A 16071-nucleotide genomic window follows, 5' to 3' on the forward strand; every position below is an offset into this window, starting at 1 on the left:
TTACCTCCACTGCCATATACCTTAAGACTCTGGGGTCAATGCTTTGCAGCAGACCTTCAGCATCTCGGTTGGACATGGAACACACCTCCCTCGCGCATGTGCATGCATGCCGTACTTGATGACACATTTTCGTCACTTCCACAGTTCCTTGCCCACCTTACCCCTCACTTCCCTTTACTCTCGTGCTTTTGTGCAGGGGAGGTTGAGGTACCTCTGGTCACCTGGTTCACGGCCTTGCGAAGGGGCTTTTCGGGGGTTCTGGGGGCTGGATACCATCCACTGCACGTACAGCATTAGCAGAACTTTATCTTATAGCCCAGCCGCCCTACTGCATGTTGAAGACCAACCCCTCTCCCCCTTCCTTCTCAGCACTACGCTCCGCGTATTCCCCCCCTCCCTTCTGCATACCCTTCCGTCCTACTCCACCAGGTGGTGTAGCCCGGCCCTGTTTCCTCCATCCCCCGGTCCCTTCTGCATCCTCCCTTCCCAAACCCAAGGCGTGCCTATTTACTACTACGACTACTACTACTACCCGGGTACCTCTATATCCTTCGAGGTCTGCCGATTTCCCCAAATATCGCCACCCAGCGCCTTCTTCACCTCACCAACTGCAACCTACTTCTTCTTTCTTGCACTATTCTCTCTCCCTCTACTCTCCATATCCCCCCCCTCCCCCTTTTTCCCAGGAAATTATCTTCGGCTTGCTCGCATGCAGATTTGATAGCTATCTTGCGGGGTCTTCATTCTAACAACTCTTTTTAACAGCAGACAACGATTCATATCGACCAGTGAGTTGTCATTTTCATTTCCCTCGCTTATTGGTTCTCCAAACAACGACCTGTCCATTCGGCATCTCTTGTCCACTTTGCATCGAGGGGCGTTTCGCCAGTCTTCCGTCATTTTACCTCAGCTCTCCTGCAACAGTAGACGCGGTTCTGTTGGAAGTTCTCGTTTTTTGGCGCGGGGGTAATCGGGAGTGGCAGGCTCCGAGAAGAACCTCTGGCAAAGATGGCTTGAATTCTCAAAGTAGCCTGCTACGAACCGCCGCTGATGCCAGAATAAATCTTGTATTATACTGCTGCACACTTCGCGCACGCTACTCGGCTTGTGTCCTGCAATCGCTTCTTTTCAATGCTTTGTAGCCCTATCATTGGTCGTTGCGAAGCAGATCGTTCAGCATAGGTGTTTTTGCACAGACTAACCTGATGATGCAGAGAGAGAGGTCTCGATCACCTCGCAGAGGTCGTTCGCGAAGCCCTGATCGCTCTGGAAGACGTCGTTCCTTTTCGCCTCGCAGCAGGTCGCGCAGCAGAGACGACACACGTGGACGCCGCGATCGATCGCCTATGACCGGAACCCCTGCACCTGTAGGAGGGGCTAGCGCTGGATACGGAGGGCCCCAGCAGCATCGATCTTACGAGGAACGAGCTGTCGCACGAGAACAAATGATGAGCAACATTCGGGACAGTTCCCAGCAGGACCGCCGGGTCTACGTTGGAAACCTTTCCTATGATGTTAAATGGCATCATCTCAAGGATTTTATGAGACAGGGTGGGTCGTGGCTCGCTTGTTCGGGCTATCCTTTATCAGGCTGACGGTCCTGAATCTTGTAGCTGGAGAGGTGCTCTTCGCCGATGTGCTGCAACTTCCTAATGGAATGTCGAAGGTGGGCTTCTACGCGTAGTTTTATGGCTGGTCTTGTTTTCGTGGCCTCTTTTTTTTCCCTCCGGTCTTGCTGGAATTGTTGGGTTGACGGGTTGGGCGCGTGTCCACGGGTACTTGTAGGGATGCGGGTAAGTTCTGCATGCTGCCATGCGTCGCCTCCTTCGCCTCTATAGACTGGGACTAACAACGCACGTTCAGAATTGTGGAATATGCGACCAGGGAGCAAGCCCAGAATGCCGTGGCAACGCTCAGCAACCAAAACCTCATGGGTCGACTCATTTACGTCCGCGAAGTACGTTGGAGACACTTCACCAGACGGCTTTACCAAATTCTCATGGCTAACACGCTTCCAGGATCGCGAGGCAGAGCCCCGGTTCATCGGCTCAACGCCCAATCGCGCTGGGTTCCAGGCTCCAGGTGCTATGGGCCCTGGAGCATTTCCTGCTCCTGGCGGATACAATGCGGGAGGTAGCAGACAGATTTTTGTCGCTAATGTGTGTTTCATCCTCCTCCCCTTGGTCCATTTATGCGCCATCTCATCGTACCAACGTGTTGTTTTAGCTTCCTTATACCGTTGGCTGGCAAGACCTGAAGGACCTCTTTAGACAAGCAGGTACGTACTGCAGTTGCTTCCCATGCATGGAAAATCCTGGTACCGGCTCATAAGCTCATAACATTCTACTACAGCCCGTAACGGTGCAGTCATTCGAGCCGATGTTCATATTGGACCGGACGGTCGACCCAAAGGAACCGGAGTTGTCATGTTTGAAAGCCCGGACGATGCGCGGAACGCCATTCAGCAGTTCAACGGTTACGATTGGCAGGGTCGTCTCTTGGAGGTCCGTGAAGATAGGTACGCTGGCATGGGGGCTCCCATGGGCGGCTTTGGTGGTCGCGGGGGCTTCGGCGGCGGGATGCGAGGCGGTTTCGGAGCCGGCTTTGGACGAGGCGGTTTCGGGGCTGCACGGGGCGGCTTCGGCGGCGGGGGTTTCGCTGGACGCGGTGGCTTTTCTGGAGGATTCGAGGCTAGCGCTGGCGCTTCCGTGCCGCCCAATCCTTTTACGGACTTCGCCACTGCGGGCACCGAGAGAAACGAGACGATCTATGTTCGAAATGTGAGTAGACTCTTGTTCAAGAGATGTCCCCTTCTGCTCCTGTGTTCCAGCTAACCCTTGTCAAAGCTCCCCTGGTCTACCAGCAACGAGGACCTTGTGGAACTCTTTACCACTATCGGTAAGGTTGAGCAGGCTGAGATCCAGTACGAGCCCAGCGGTCGATCCCGCGGGACCGGTGTTGTCCGATTTGACTCGGCCGATACTGCGGATACGGCTATTCAGAAATTCCAGGGTTATCAGTATGGCGGTCGTCCGCTTGGGTTGAGCTTTGTTAGATATCTGAACGCCCCAGGAACCGGAGGCGACAGCATGGAGACGGATGCTCATGCTGGCTTGACGCAAGACCAGATCATGTAATATGTTTCGTTGCGGTCGGCTTCACGCGTCATCTAAAGACTCTGAGACACTTCGCGCACCGCAGACAATCGCCTTGCTGGCATTCACGATTCGGGGTTCGGGCGCATGGCTACCATTTCCTCTCGCTGGTATTGATAATTTTCTCTATGTTGTCTGGCTGGGCGCACTACCATTGCGGAATACGTCGTCGATTGACGTGATGGTCAGACAGTTTATTTCATCTCTTACCAAATCATTTCTCTTGGTCAATTGTCCTGTAAAATAGGGCCTTTTGGTGGCTTTTGAGGGTTTCTGAAAATACTGATATCGTTGAATAAGGTAGTGTAGTTGTACGGATAAAGGAACTCCCCAGGGCGAGGCTACGGGCGTGACTGACTAGGCTGAAGAGCGTGCTTGTCGGGCCTTACGCCGCAGCGAGACAAAAAATGTTGGACCGTATTGACAGGACCGAAACATATCGCTATCAGAATACTATGTTCTCTCTTATAATATGTGGCTGGTTAGAACTAGGGAAGTTACGATGTCGTTATATTCCCGGCGCTCCAGTCTGAGCTAGTGGAGGTGTTTCGAGTGAAACTACAGCATAGATGCCGATGTTGATTTTTGGCTTGCATTGCAATCGTGACTACCAAGTATAATAGACTGGGTGGCTGGTGAATGCTGATGACACGGGGCTATATGACACATTGCTTGTGCACATGATCCGATATACCGAGCGTTGAACTTCCAGGGGAACGGGCTTGGCACACCAATACCGGGAATGGAGCAAGTAGAAGAGGTTTGTGTAGGCGAGGCTGCGAATTGCATCTGTCAATCTACCCCCTTAGCAGGTCACACAAAGGAGCATATCATGTTTGCTTGGATAAGCTGATTGCTTTCTAGCTCGCTGGCAAACTGTCCACGCGCCAAGATGCTCTGACCGTGTGCTGGCAATTCCCATAACACATCCATCGTGGCTGCTACCTATTGACCAGAGAAACTGTTGGCGCGGATTTGACCGTCTTTGACACAATGGTGATGTCGATCCCTTGCCTACTGTTTGTATCCTTTGTGATTCTGGGCCGGGATGGCATAGTCACTTGTCGTATGAACCAAGGCAAGCGACAGGCTTGCACAGGGCAATGACTCCTATTCCCCTACATAGTCACCAGTTGGCGAACTCCATACAAATTCACAGAGTTGCGGAGATACCTTCTCCTGTAGAAAACCCCCCATGGCCTATTGCTTACTACTCCGCCCATAGGAGCCAATCCACATAGATAGGCGAAGGCCAGCGACACGACAGTACCTCCAGCTTCCCGAATTAGGACTAGAACCAGCGAACAGCATCGTGGCTTCAGGCCCTGGTTAGAAAACCCATCACCGGTACTGAACAACCCTTTGGGTTTCGGCCTCAAGACCAGAAGCCCCGGGCCATGTGCGAACTTCACCCCTACAGGTGCCCGGTTTGTGCGACCCACTGGCAAGGGCATCAGAAGCTGGCCAGTTGCGAGCAGAGCGACCCTGAGACGCGATGTCCCGAAAGACTTTGCATGTATGTCGGCAATCCAAAGAGACCCAGGAGGAAAGAATGCGAGAGCTGTGCCCAAGTGAGGGAGTTGCTGGAAGAATACGAGATCGACAAGGGCAACAAGGGCACATGAGCTTCGGAGAGAGTAAGGGATGGGAGGTCCGAGAGAAAGGGGGGGGTGGAATCCGCCGCTTTGTGGGTCGAGGGCACCAAGAGCGACCCCGACGTAAAGCGGGTGGGGAGATAGCGCAAGGTTGGGGATGGCCCCAGGATAGTAAGCATAAGGCAGTCAAAGGCTTTACGACAGACACCACAAGGATCTCCTAGTAGGTAGACAAGTATTAGAACCTAACGGGGCCAGAAGAAGACTATGGGCTTGCCTGAGAATTGGAAGATGTGATTTTGGGCCAACCTCTATAAGTGGAATCTCCGTGATGAAAGGCGAGTTCTGATACGCAAACAGCGGGCTTTCCCCCCACTACGATAGAACGCCGTAGTCCACGTCGCTTCTTCAAGACAGTATAGAGAGAGAGAGAGAGAGAGAGCCTCATGACGCTGCTGGAGCGCCTGACTTTTTCTTCTTTGCTTTCGCCTTCTTCTTGCTCTTGTCGCGAGGCTTTAGCGCCACCATACCAGCTTTGCAAATGTCGGCGTAACGGGCAAAGAACTCGTCCAGGGCGTCCGCCTTCACAATGGTCGAGAGCTTGACCTTGGGAGATTTACTCCTGCTGGAATTTCCATTCGTCGCTCGCACGATCACGGGGAGAGGTTCCCCGAGCTGGCCGTCGGGTAGCAAGCCATCGCCCGACGGGGATGTCGCGGGGTCTAGTGGGTAGGAAACTGCACATCTTCAGCTCCGGCATGAGAACAGCAAAATGGCCAAGTCGGATTTTTGTATAATGGATAACATACGCCTTTTCTGGACGAGATAAACGGCGCCATGGCCCTTGTCTTTGCGACTCTTGAACAGCTCTACCAGGCCGTTGAAAAACTGGACCAGGAAGTTATATTGTAGTCAGTTAATCATATTCGGGTGGACAATTCCGGAGGTATACAAAGCCCACCTCATCGTGGCTTAAGTGTGACACCATTTCGCTTGAGCTGCGGGGTTTTGGAAGTCAAGTATCGAGCACCGCCGGCAAAATGCTGTGCTAGAATCTAGTTGCGGCGTGTTTGAAGCCGTGAGAAAGAAGTCGTATGCCAGGTCTTGGCGCTGAAGGTTGGTGTTAGATGCCTATTGTCAGAGAGACTATATATAAACTAATATTAGACTCGGAGGCTGAGCTAAGGGTAGGTGTGGGGCGTGGCTAGTAAAAAGTTAAGCTAAGGATAGGTGTGGGGCGAATTCTAATTAGCTCAGAGGTATAAGGGAAACGTTTCTCCAAGCTTTATAAATTATATTCTAACACGTTAACGTGCTTTCCCCCTCTTTTACCTAGAATACACGTCTTTATTATCTTTTCTTACTATCACCACTCTATATCTTTATAAAGTATATTTTTATAGTATCACTATATCAATCTATTAATAGTTTTTTTATTAATTCTATCACTCTTTACACTTTATCTATTATAATCAGGTATATTTTCTTATTGGAACTAAGCTTCTTATATTTTATATTATAAAAATCATTAGAAACGATTAGGAAATAATTAGGAAACGATTAGGAAACAATTTAAATCCAGAAACTAACTACCCTATTACCCTTTATAGACAGCCCCTATTACTTTTAGTAATATACCCTTAAATTACCGACTAACGAATATATACTAATAGTATATAGATAGTAAAGATAGTAGTAAACGATATAAAAATCTTCCTAAGTTTAAAATAGATAGCGTAAGTATATAGGCTATTCTAATACCCTATTCTTTACTAACGCCCCCCTAAAACAGGTAAGGTTATTCTAGCGGTAGGAAAGGTCTTTTACCGGTACTTAAAGGAGACTAAGGAGCTATATTTTAATATAAGTCGCTTTCTATTTAGGAAATAGCTTAAAGACTTTAACTAATTATAATAATATAGCGCTCTAAGTTTCCTCTATTAGCGTCCTTAAAAAATATATTTACTTTACCTATTATACCTAAGCCGCTCCCTCCGCGTCGGGCTCTCTTAAGGCTCGTGACGATGCCTATACCGCCTAGTATTATAAGGCGATACAGAGACTCTCCCTCGGTATTAATAAATATCTTAATACCCCTTATAAGGCTAAAGTAGTAGCTAAGGATATATATCTTAGGGTTATCCTAAAAGATACTAATAGAAATATAAGAAACGATTCGGAAACGATTTAAAACCTATTACTAATATATATAATACCTTAGCCCGATATCCTTTATATAAAAATAGATATTTTTAGTTAGTATAAGAACGAATATTATAAGGCTTATATAAACTAGAACTCTATCGGCCGTAGTATATTACCCTTCCTTTCTATAATAGTATACTTAACTAATAGTATATATTTTTTAGGCTACCCCCCCCCCCCTTACTATAATTACTTTTATAAGGTATAGCCTAAGTATCGCTATAAAGATACAGCGGATAAGGAAATAGTATCTAGTAAGTTAGTAACGCCTACCTAAATTTAACCTTCTAAACTAATAATTCCTATCTTAGAATTTCCCGCCCCTACCCGCCCCCCTCCTTATAACTACTAGGTTAATAAAGCCTGTTTTTCTACTCCTACTAATAAAGAGTAATTATATTTTTAGGAAACGTTTGGGAAACGTTTCCTCGCTACTAGGCTTTTATATTTACAGTATTAGTAATAATAACTTAGTATATATAAAGGCGTTTTTAGCCTATTTTTTTATTTTTATAAATTTCTTATAATAATAAAAAGCACGATTACGATAACTAAAGTATTCCCTACTATCTAACTCTAGCGATCCGAACGAAATAATAGCTCCCTCTCTAGCTTAATACGCCTAAGTTCTAGCTAATAACGCCGCTTATCTTTAAGCCTTCGCCTCTTAATTTCCGCCTTTAATTTATATTTTTATTCTATTTCGCGACGGCGTTCCTCTAAACTAATATTCCTCTCCTTAAAGGATAAAGAAACTTATAAAGCTTAAACCTGCCTTAGGGTAGCCTGCTAGTAAAGATTACGTGGATTTAGGCGCTAACTTCTTAAGCGCCTCGGAGGAACTCTACTTAACGATATACTCCTTATACTTCTTATTAAGGAACTTTAAGAATCTAATTCTATACTATCACGGTTAAGGCCCTTAATATCCTTAGGAGGATTAAGAGGTAACCTTAAGATTAATCGGCTAGTAGTTAAAGGCCGGCTTCGCGACCGGTCACGAAAAGCCTTATTATAATCGGTATTTACCTAAAGATATTTTCTCTCTTTAATAGTCTTAGATTAGGACTTTATTCCTTATACGATATAAAAGAAAAGAACTTACTATTCCGATTTATTTAACTCTTAAGCCGGCTACTAATACTAGTATTTCGCTATAAGCCTAGAACGTATCGCGAATAGGTCGTAAAATCTCTTAAGATAAGATTTTAGTTATAATCACGATATCTACTAAGGTTAGCGAGTAGTTTAAGGAGAGATTATAATAAACTTACCCCTTTATAACCTTAAGAAGATAGATATTTCGCCTAGTCTACGTATATAAGGCTTAATATATAACCTCGACCGTATTCGAATTATCGGAGATAAGTCCTTAGTCCTAATACGGGATATTTAAGGCAGCTTAATAAAACCCTATAGCGATATATAGAAGGCGCTTATAAGTAGCCTAGTTATGGAACTAAGGTAGTAACCCTAGTATATAGGTAAGTATTCTAAATAGTTTCCGAATTATTTCTAAATCGTTTTTAGGTAATTCGTAGACAGAACTTACGGCTAATCGCGTTATATAACTTATTATAATCCTCCTATATTTAGTATTTTAGTAGAGTTATTAAAATCCGATAAGTAGAGCCTTAGCCTCTTAATAGGCTACCGCCTAGAATACTCTTAACACCACGCCTAAAATAAACTATATAGAGATATAAATATTAGAAGACTTAGGTTTCCTAGGATTCGTTTAGCCGGTATTTTTATTAGAGGTATCTACTAAGCCCTTAGATAACTAGTAAGGCTTAGTCTAAGGTTACCCTAAGAAGTCTAGTTCTATAAAGGTATTTCCACTTCACGTATATATTATACTTATCCTCTAGAATATAGAAAACCTAGCGGAATATATAAAGATATATCTCTACTATCTCAGAGTTTATATAGCACCTTACTAAAGGAAGAACTTAAAGTTATTAGAAATAATTCGGAAATAATTCGGAGACGAATTGGGGATAAACCTCTTTCTAAGTTTTAACTATACTAAGCCTAAATAGTTTCCTTTTACTTTATACTATGAATATATTTATAGTTAGTATCGATATAAAAAGACCTTATATCTAAAAAGGTCTATTATTTTACCTACTTATAAAAAAAATAGATTACTATATAATTCCGCTCGGATTAGTATAAATACTAGATATACTAGAGTATAGTAGAAAGATTAGAATATATATACCTTAAGATATTAGCGAATTCTTATATATAACTATTAGTTAGCCTCTTTTATCTGCTTTAAAGATAAAGTAAGACTCCGACCGCCTTAAGGGAAAAGGATAATCTATTATTTACGGATAATATATCGAAGGTAGTCTATATTTGTAAGACTTATATAAATATCTATAATCGTTTTTTCTCTAAACTTAGTAATAAAGTCTTTTAGTTTACTCGACTTAAGGAATACGTTTAATTTTATTATCGGATTCTTAATTTTCGTAAGGACTTAAGTAATACTATTAATAATTAAAGGGGGGGCTTTTAAAGGAGATAGTAAAGGGTGGGTATATACTCTATAGGAGGTTATAATAATTTATAGTAGTATATTAAAATCGTATAGAATATAAAATCTAAACTCGATATCGTATTTTCGTATTTAGATTTCTCTAGGGCCCGCGATATAACCTTTATCTATTTTAAAATATTAGTATTAGTCTTTAAAGTCGTTTCTAAATCGTTTCCGAAACGCTTCTGAATATTTCTGAATATTTCTGAATATTTTTATATTGTTTCCGAATAGTTTCCGAATCGTTTCTAGATTCACGTACTATAAGTCCGTCTTTTTCTACGATTCGTCGCGAAAAAGTAGTATATCTTATCGGGATTCGTAAGAATTCTATATACCGTGGGATTAAGAGTCTATCGAATAAGATCTAGATAAGGGTAAAATATCGATAGAATAATAGTAATTAGATAGCGACGTGTTATATCCGCTAATATCTAAGACTAGTATCGTACACGATATTATTAGAAGTCCGTAAAATACTTTAATTAGTAAAAAATACCCTTAAGTACTATTAGATCTTAAGGCTAATACTTATATAGTAGCCGCTAGAGTCTATTACTAGTATATATATTTCCTCCGGCTCTATATATATAGACTTTCTACTAAATCTCGCTTATACTACTTAAGATTATCTATAACTCCGTTAATTCTGCCATTAAAGGTATTCCAATATATAACTTACCTAATAGTCTTTTTCTATAAAGTAAGGTCTTTTATATATTCTCTTCGTTAACTAATTTAATCTAGTAATTAAGGAGTAATATAATCGTGATAGAAGTCCGTAGTAGGAAGATATTAATAGGCTTTCCCCCCTTAATAAATATATATATATTACTAAACGGGGGCGTCTCTAAGTATAGCAATTATAATCTAAGAGGTAGGATATTTCCGAGTTATCTTATTCTAAATCTAGATTAAAATATATTAATACTTATTATAAATAAAGCGAAGAGAGGTATTACTTACTACTTTCTATAAAGTACTGTTCTCCTTATTATTTAAGACGTTTACTAGAATAATAATCGCTATACCCCTAATATAGCTTTTAGGTATCTTAGGAATCCTAGCTATATATAGGACTTTTTATACTTATATAGCTTAACTACCCGGGGCTAGTCTTCTATTAGTATACACGGTAGCAGAAATAAGAATTAGATCGCTTTATATATCTAATAGGACCTAATCTATATAAGTAAATAATACTATAAGGTTTAGTTCTGTATATATATACCTACTATACTCGATTTCTCTGGATTATATCTCGGGGAGGTTAGCGATTAGGATAGAGTCTATAAAGATATAGTCGTAGATTTGTATTTTTAAAGAATCTTAGATTATAAAAGTCGTTTTCTTAACTTTCCGGCTCTAGTAGGTCCTCTCTTTACTAAATCTCACTATTAGGATCTATTTCCGAGTCTAAATTTATATTAAAATAATTTCGAATTGTTTCTGAATTATTTCCGAATCGTTTCCGCACCGATTCCTATCGCCTTAATTTATCACTATCTCCTACTATACTACCCCTTACTTATTTACCCCTCTATTAACGCCTAAAGCTTACTTAAGGTATATACGTATATTATATAACCTAGCACTAACCACCCCCTATACGTACTCTTAGCTTAGCCCCCGAGTTTAGTATCAGTTTATCAGTAACCTCTTATCAGATACCATAGCCACCTTATCGGGGTATGATAAACCATATTATATTAGACGTGTGGAGTACCTCGTTTCTATATATCCACCCTTATTTCCCCTGCTTTTTCCGTATAGTTAAATATTCTTATAAAGTATTATAAACTTCACTTAGATAAATATATACAAAATTCGGCGTACCTTATTTATATTCTAATAGTTATAAGCCCGGCGTTCTAATAAACGAAGCTATTTAGATCGATTCTATAGCTTCTAGGCGATCAGCCTTAAGTCTGTAGCGGGTCGTTTAGTATTATTAGCAACGTCCGCCTACTTTAGTTTTATTAAATCGCTTTATCGTTTTAATCGCACTATCGTTTTTAAGCGTTTAGTATAGTTAATTAACCTTTCCGTTTATTCTATTCCACTGCTTTTTATTAGTATAACGATAGCTTTCACGGTAGTGTAACTGGATAAAGACGTAGTGGCACCAGATCGTTAAGACAAAGATCAGACAAAGAGGTCAGTCCAGTAAAACCACGATATATAACCAAAATATAACTAACACCGCTATAACCTTTAGCGAAGAAGTAGATCGGTAGTCACTATTCTGATTAGGGTAATGTAAGTTAAACTGGAAAGATACCTTAAACGTGGGATAAGTAATTATAAAAGAGGATAATGATTATATCTTAGTCCCTCGATAGGGATATCCGGCGCCTGTCCTTAATATATATGTAGGAGGTGGACCCCGTAGCCTTAAAAAGGGGGTCACGTGACTACCTGCTAAACCACTCTAAAGCCGTATCTGCGCGGTTATAATACGGCCCTAGTTATCTCGTTTACGCCCTCGTAACGTAGATAACTCCTAAAAATAAACAGATATAAGCTAATAAACTAAGTAAAGAGCTATCGTATACCCTCGTTCCTCTAATCACCCCGTCCTCCACGTATACTAAGTTAGGGATCCTCTTAGTTCTAGTTCCTCCGTATATACTATTCCCTTACTACCTTTACTAACTATATTCTTAAGACGTCGCTTATCTAATCCTTTATATATACCTTTACTTACGCTTTAGTAAAGTCCTTCCTCCGATTATATAGTCCCGCTCGCTAGCCTTCCTAGCCTCTTAATTAGTAGTAGCCTTATCTGCCTCCTATTTAATCCCCGCGTTATAACGAAGCTATCCTTCCTAGGGTATAGCCCGAGGCGGCGGTAGATATAGCGCGCTATTAGCTATTACGTCACGGAGGCCTGCTCGGTATAGGTTATTAAAAGACTTAACCTATTCTTCCTTAGTGTATAGGCTCGGCCTAATAGGACTAACGCACTTAGCTAGAGGCCGTATATCTACGAGTCTATAGTAAAGCAGGTAACGAGATATCTCTATGCCCTTAGCCTAGTACTTCGCCTCCTTTTCCTATTTATCTTAGATATCGTAGCTCCTTTTCTTTAAGACGGTAGCGGGCTTAGGCGCCGCCTTAAGAGTCTTAGGCGTTTTAGGTATTTTCGGGGGCGGCGTTTTCTTAACGGCCGGTAGCGTCTGCTTCACGGCTTTCTTACCCTTTAGCGTCTAAAGCTTAAGACTACCGAGACCTGCGTTATTAACGTTATTACTGCTATCGGATAATACTAGGGGGTTCTAGAAACTCTAGCCTAATATACTAGTAAGGTCTATAATCTCGGGATTAGGGGAACTAGTAAGATTAATAGACTCTTCCTCGGCCTTAGGCGTTTTAGAAGTTTTAGGACCCTTAGGCGGGTTAACCGGTATCCACTTCTTAGTCTTATTAATAGGCTAGAAAGCAGTCGTTTTAGGAACTTTAGGAGGCGGCTTTACGGGCTTTATAGCTAGCTTTATATAGTAACCGAAGCCGAAGAGTTTACTAATATAAATCACCTAACCTTTTTTAATATATCGAGTATATTCCGCTATATTATTCCTATAGTAGCGACCTTAGGAGAACTTATAAATCTTAGAGCTTTAGGGAAATAGGTATCCCTCTTAGGCTAATACTCTGATCTATTCTATAATAAAAGGGCCGTATAAATAGCCGTCTTACTATACCGGACTAGGTATAATATAGAACTTCCTAGCTATACTATTAATAGCTTTCTTAGGGGCACCGATAAATACTAACTATAGTATCGCGAGATAAGCGATTTTAAGGAGGCGGCGCTTACCTTTACCGTCCGATTATATACTATTATACCCGTATATAATCCAGGTCTTTTAGTTAATAATTAGACTAATAAAATAGTTACTATCGATATAGTAGATTATAGGGATAAAGCGGCTAGTCCTAGCACGTTATCGTGCCTTATCCTTAAGGGTTATAAACTTAGCTTTTCCTTTACTATTTACTCCCTAGTATAGAATCTCGTTAAGAAATATAGCGGACCTTAAGTCCCCTTACCTGTAGCTGATTACCACACTTACTACTTCTTCTATAATACCCTTCTCCTGCTACTTATCGCCCTTAATATCGTTACATAGACGGTAGGCTAATATTAAAATAAAGCGGACCTTAAGGTACCGTTTACTATATAAGACTATTAGGGGTGACTATAATACAGCTAGTCCTGCGATCTCTGCGTCTAGCCTATTATTCTTATTCTTATCTAAGAGTCCCTAAACTATCTACTAGCCGTCCTTCAAGATAGCTCTAAACCTAATATAAGGGGTATCGTTATCTATGGCCTTAAAGAGGCGGTACGGTAAACTACTTATTAGGAACGCCTACTTACTTTTCTTAGGGTTATACTCCTTACGGGGCCTAGTGCTTGACTCGATAGCGGTCCGTCCCTTAGGCTGAATACCCTTATTTAGGTCTAAGCCCTTAGGGGCGGTGGCCTAGTAGTCTATAGAGTTATTAGCGGTTATAGCGTCGATATTCGTAGGATCTAGTATCTGCGGTTACTTATATTACCCTAATCAGGGTCTTTAGTAATAATTCCTTACGAAAAAAAAAGAGAAAAAGGGAGTAGGGGTTATTCGGGGGGGGAAATAGGGAGATCGAAATAGCGGAAACGGGGTAAAATATAATAGGCAAGAATAGGTAAGCCTAAGTCTATAAGGAAATATCGAAGGGGGAGATTAGGATTAAGGCTAAGGAGGGTTCTATTTATCCTCCAAGGACCTCTTTTAAAGGCTTTTCCCTTTAAGTAGGAGTCCTTAGCTTATAATTATAGCTCGAACGGTCTTTTAGTCGTTAAAGGAGGTTATTTCCTAAGTCGTGATAAAGATAGCCTTTATAAAATCGGAAAGAAGGTGCTAAATTAGGAAATCAACGTTAGAAACGCTTACCATAATTAGCTAACTCGCTTTAGTGCTTACTATAATTAGCTAGTAAATATCTAATAAGGCTCTTCGTTTATTAGGTAGTAGGCGGAGTCGTGATTCTATAATAAAGGAAAATAAAAGGAGGTAGCTATAAATAGCTATAAAGGTAGGTCGAATAATCGTAATTACTTCGTTAGAGACGCCTCCCTTAACTTATAGAAGCTATAAGCCGCTTAGTTAACGTCTCTGCTTATCTGTCTTTTAAATATAAAAGATATAGGATCCCCGGCTCTTTATTCCTCTTCTTCTAAGTAATATCACTACTTCTATAGCTATCTTTACCGATAGTATTATCACTATAATAATTTCCTAACTTCTCGAATATATACTATAGCTTCTAAGTATATAATTAGGGTATTAAATAAAGCGGAACCGTATAAACGTAAGAAGGCCATTAGTAGATAGGAGTCCGTTAAGCCTATTCTATAGTTTTAGTCTAAGACGCGTCTAATAAGGGGCACCCCTAATTAGTATAACGTTTAGGTCACGCCTATAAATATAACTATAAGTTTTCCTTCCTTATTTCTCGTGGTTACCCTAATTAGGGCGTACTAACTTTAGTACTAAGGTTAATACGTATATCGGTTAGTTTAAGGTGGCTAGTAAGGGCGGCGTTTTATACGTCGAGCTCGACCTTCTATCTTCGGTCGTTAATTTAGATACCCGGCTTACCGTTATAAACCGGTTTTAGGATACCTTATTAAATATTACTAACCGGGACGTAGAATAGGCTTTATTTAAGGAGATACATAACTTCTTTAAGACGCCCTTATTTCGTCGTTATATCTTCGTGGCTAAGGACCTCACGGGTCCCTAAAAAGAGTATATTATAAAGATCGTGATAAGGCCTTACGCCGCTAGGGTATTTATCGTGCAGGTATATAGCGTAGTTAATAAGGTGCCCTACTAGTGCTACGAAGAACGCTGGATAGCTATAACAGATCGGGTTAATAATAAGATCACGTACCTATTCTATAAGTGCGTCTCCCTGCTATAGAATCTACGCTTCCCCGACTACGCTAACTACCTATTCTATAAGTCTACTTATATATTCCGAGATAAGGGCCTTCGTAAGGAGTTCTAATGGGCTAAGTATAAGATTAGCTAGCCCGATAGTGATTACCCCGGCATTAAACACTATAATCCCCTCTCTAAGAATAATTTAGTGCTACCGTAGTATTTTTATAACGATAAACAATACCCGATCTACTCGCCTTAGACCGGTGTCTTCCTAGTTAATATAACCGCTATAGGCTATAAGATTACTCGCTAGATACGCTAGGCCTATAGCGGTAAGACCGCTAAGGCTTACGATAGCTTACTTAGTCTTATCCTAGTACTCTTAGCTCGGTATAGGAAGGAGGTAGATAGGTATTATAATATTATCCGTAAGACTAAGGAGGTACTTAGCCGGGAGGAAATAGTTATCTACTAGACTATTCCGCTTCCTCAGAAGGCTTAGGTCTAGCGCCGGGTCTCTAAGAAGTACGGGCTTAAGGAAGGTAACTATAAAAGCGACCCTAACCTAGAAACTAAGTTATTTACTTAATAGGGTGCTTTATAATTAGGGGAATAGGTGGTAAGGATAG

The 16071-nt window shown here is 41.5% G+C and overlaps 3 protein-coding genes across 3 annotated transcripts; 2 read left to right on the forward strand and 1 right to left on the reverse strand.

Moving 5' to 3' along the window:
* Nucleotides 1-1346: 1346 nt before the first annotated feature.
* Nucleotides 1347-3137, forward strand: SODALDRAFT_266356 (RNA-binding domain-containing protein; the record flags this gene model as incomplete). Its single annotated transcript, XM_028607482.1, has 7 exons — nt 1347-1551; nt 1667-1781; nt 1864-1957; nt 2019-2159; nt 2227-2278; nt 2353-2780; nt 2847-3137. The coding sequence occupies 7 exons, from the start codon at nt 1347-1349 to the stop codon at nt 3135-3137; spliced, it is 1326 nt and encodes a 441-aa protein (XP_028470507.1).
* Nucleotides 3138-4552: 1415 nt separating this feature from the next.
* Nucleotides 4553-4780, forward strand: SODALDRAFT_268055 (hypothetical protein; the record flags this gene model as incomplete). The annotated part of the gene is made up of 1 exon (XM_028607588.1): nt 4553-4780. The coding sequence occupies one exon, from the start codon at nt 4553-4555 to the stop codon at nt 4778-4780; it is 228 nt and encodes a 75-aa protein (XP_028470508.1).
* A 155-nt stretch (nt 4781-4935) lies between these two features.
* Nucleotides 4936-5875, reverse strand: SODALDRAFT_342013 (signal recognition particle, SRP9/SRP14 subunit). The gene is made up of 3 exons (XM_028613066.1): nt 5712-5875; nt 5560-5638; nt 4936-5487 (listed from the first exon to the last, which is right to left on the reverse strand). The coding sequence occupies exons 1-3, from the start codon at nt 5736-5738 to the stop codon at nt 5195-5197; spliced, it is 399 nt and encodes a 132-aa protein (XP_028470509.1). The 5' UTR covers nt 5739-5875; the 3' UTR covers nt 4936-5194.
* Between the last annotated feature and the right edge of the window lie 10196 nt (nt 5876-16071).

The sequence above is a fragment of the Sodiomyces alkalinus genome (genome assembly GCF_003711515.1).
Source record: "Sodiomyces alkalinus F11 unplaced genomic scaffold SODALscaffold_1, whole genome shotgun sequence".
Taxonomy (NCBI): domain Eukaryota; kingdom Fungi; phylum Ascomycota; class Sordariomycetes; order Glomerellales; family Plectosphaerellaceae; genus Sodiomyces; species Sodiomyces alkalinus.

Coding starts and splice junctions, on each gene's coding strand:
- SODALDRAFT_342013 (XM_028613066.1), bottom strand. CDS start 5,738: ATGGTGTCACACTTAAGCCACGATGAG. Junction 5,639..5,711: donor CACACTTAAGCCACGATGAG/GTGGGCTTTGTA, acceptor TTCCTGGTCCAG/TTTTTCAACGGCCTGGTAGA. Junction 5,488..5,559: donor TTATCTCGTCCAGAAAAGGC/GTATGTTATCCA, acceptor GAAGATGTGCAG/TTTCCTACCCACTAGACCCC.